We start from the raw sequence: 2,707 nt of genomic DNA on the forward strand, positions 1-2,707 counted from the left end.
TTGGTAATTAATAACATTAAACAGGGGAAGAGGAAATGCCACTAAGAAAGGTATAAAAAAGTGCCAAGTATGAAAAAAGGTAAGATAAATTTCTGTCCCTAGTACTTTCACTCTCCCGTCTTCTTCTATTTCTGACTTGAGCATCGGAGGACCAAAGCTAAGACCTCTTCCCTGATTTGATTTTGTTTTGCAGAGAGGAGCGAGGTCTTCATCCAATCAACGAAACTACCACATCTTCGATTTTCCAGCTTCACGCCTTCGGACATGATCAATCCGGAAGGCTTTTATGACATTTAAAATTATGACAAAAAGTTAGAATCCTCGTTCATAGCCTCTCCAAAACTATTCCAAATATAATGAAAGAAAATAAATCATGAAAATCATTCGTCCAATCAAACGACCTCCTAAGTGAAAGAACCTAACAGGACAAATCCCGCTATTTAAATCCAAAATCTATTATGATAATTTCATACTCAAATACTAACTCAGTTAGTACCGTGAAAATTTTTATAATATCTAAAATATTATAAAAGACGATCCGCTCATCTCAATAACTCTGTCAATCTATCTTCATGCCAATTCAAAATTGATAACTTAAGAATGACTATTAACTATTAATAGAACTGGTAAATTTATGTGGAAGACACGTTTATAGCATCTAAAATTATGGTATAACAAGTTAATAATATCTCAAAATTGAGATTCTTTATCGGGAAGCGGATGGGCCCGATCAGACGGCTAGCGTCACGACTCACAAGTACCATCGTTACCGGGGAATCCGTCCCGCTGCTTATACCATAGCCCGGGGCAATAAAAAATAGTTTTTTTTTATAAAAATTAAAATAAAACTTAGATAATAGGTAGGTTTGCTTTTCTAAAGAGGGAAGGGGAAAACGAATATCGTTGAGGGTTACGGCGATCGTAGAAATGGGCGGCCGGGGTGGTGCCAGTGGGTGGGCAGTGGTCGGGCGGCTACAGCAGCGGTGGCGGTGTTGGTGGAGGATGGCGGCCGAGAGGAGATCGAAGCAGCGGTGGCGGTCACGCAAAGGGGGGAGAATGGAGTCGGTGTGGACGGCGGTGTTAGTGGCTCAGGATAGGAAGGGAAAGGCCGGTGGAGGGCGGCGCCAGCTTTGGAAAATAGCGGTGGGGCGACGTGGAGGCCTTGGGTAGGGCAGGGAAGGTGGCGCATGCCTTATCCGTCCGTAAGCGGAGGGCGGCTGTTCGCTGGGGCTAGGCGACGTCCGCTGCCGCCTCGCGAGAAAAAAAACAAACCTTCAGAAAATACAAAAAATCAAATGAGCTCCTAATGTTACAGACATACCCTCTTTAAAACGACTTCTTCGACATTTTGCAGGATCAAATTCAATATCTCAAACATTTCAAAGCTATCTACAAAAGTAGGTAGTAAAATTGGGAAGCAACCTAAAAATCCCAATTTTTATATGCAATGGCAGATCTGATCCTTGGAAACCTGGAAGCAAATGTGATGAACAAGCCACTTCTATCCCCAGTTGGTGTTTGTTTGCACAAGCATGCCTTTCAATAACATGGGAAGAAGTTTGTTGGATCTGAAAAAGAAGAGTGAAACCTTGCCTAGTATTTGTACAGGAACAACATCTAAATTTCCACAGATAACATGTGAGACTTGAGGGAGGAGATCACAGCTTTATTACTTTTGAACTTCCAACCCTAACTAACCACCACCACCACCAGCAGCTCCCTTGAAGATGAGAAAGTTGAGAGTTTCCAGGCAGAAGTAGATGAAGGTGCCCCTTGTGTGGGTGAAGAAACAACCAAAGTTGGAACCCACCACGCACTGCCATCCAGGTCCATAACTTAGATCAAACTCCTGGCAGATCAACCATCACAAATCCAGAAGAGGAAAAGAAAAAGGTCAACAACCGATCTAAGTTCACTAGAGAGTGAAAGAGAGACAGAACCTTCTTGATGTGAGCAGCTATGCTCTTGCAGTCAAGAACATCAAAGAGGTCAAGAGCTACAGAGGCACAAGACATGGCTTGCAGCTGCATCTTCAGTGGCATATCTGTGTCCTGGATCATTGCCTTTCCTTCCAACATTCTGCCTTTTTTTTCTCGTTTTTCTTTCTAAAAATGAGTGATCCGGAGGAGAAGGCTAATAAGCGGCTCATGGATGGAGGTGTCCGGGGATTTCTTATTTTTTTCCTTCCTTTTCTGAGATGTCTTCTTTCTCTTTCCTACGTACACTTTACAGGAACCCAGCACCAATGCATCCAGAGACCACCCCAGATAAACAGAAGCATTCATTCCCAGAATCAAGTTCAAGAGCTCTGAGGTGCCACGAGCAGTCCTCGCCACATGGCACTAACTGTAAAGATAAGACGCCGTTTAATTCTGTCTTCCTCTGCAAGATAATATTGTTAATTTCTACAATTAGGGTTTAGCATTCTATGACAATCAAATTAATTGATTTTTTTAAACAAATGGAATAGACAAAAGTTTAACGATAAAATCGAGCAAATCTAATAATATAAAATCAATTAATTTAATAATCAATTGAATTATTATCAATAATTGAATAGTATGTGGACAGTCAATTATACTGATTGATTGTTAAATTTATTATATTGGGTTTGTAGATCGATTTTAAAAAAATAAAATTTTAAATTAATGGATCGATTCAATCAATTATGTCAATTTAATTAAAATTTTGTTCACCCAAACCTACA

General features: G+C 40.5%; 1 protein-coding gene across 4 annotated transcripts; it reads right to left on the reverse strand.

The window, feature by feature from the left end:
* On the reverse strand, positions 1-2,305 carry LOC121985748 (dynein light chain LC6, flagellar outer arm-like). Of its 4 annotated transcripts, none has more exons than XR_006113259.1 (3): positions 1,941-2,292; positions 1,423-1,849; positions 1-1,251 (listed from the first exon to the last, which is right to left on the reverse strand). XR_006113259.1 is itself a non-coding variant. In XM_042539367.1 (3 exons), the coding sequence occupies exons 1-2, from the start codon at positions 2,076-2,078 to the stop codon at positions 1,694-1,696; spliced, it is 294 nt and encodes a 97-aa protein (XP_042395301.1). In that variant the 5' UTR covers positions 2,079-2,285; the 3' UTR covers positions 1,326-1,568; positions 1,674-1,693. The 4 variants fall into 4 exon arrangements, 2 of the variants coding, with proteins under 2 accessions (XP_042395301.1, XP_042395302.1); XR_006113258.1 differs by lacking the exon at positions 1-1,251 and adding an exon at positions 1,254-1,272; XM_042539367.1 differs by lacking the exon at positions 1-1,251 and having other exon boundaries at positions 1,326-1,568; positions 1,674-1,849; positions 1,941-2,285.
* Positions 2,306-2,707: the final 402 nt, after the last annotated feature.

Source organism: Zingiber officinale, chromosome 5B (genome assembly GCF_018446385.1).
Source record: "Zingiber officinale cultivar Zhangliang chromosome 5B, Zo_v1.1, whole genome shotgun sequence".
NCBI lineage: Eukaryota > Viridiplantae > Streptophyta > Magnoliopsida > Zingiberales > Zingiberaceae > Zingiber > Zingiber officinale.

What these genes read in the sequence shown, in the direction of transcription:
- LOC121985748 (XM_042539367.1), bottom strand. Translation starts at nt 2,078, where the DNA reads ATGTTGGAAGGAAAGGCAATGATCCAGGACACAGATATGCCACTGAAG. An exon ending in TAGCTGCTCACATCAAGAAG is followed by an intron (nt 1,850 to 1,940) that starts GTTCTGTCTCTC and finishes TTGATCTGCCAG; the next exon opens with GAGTTTGATCTAAGTTATGG.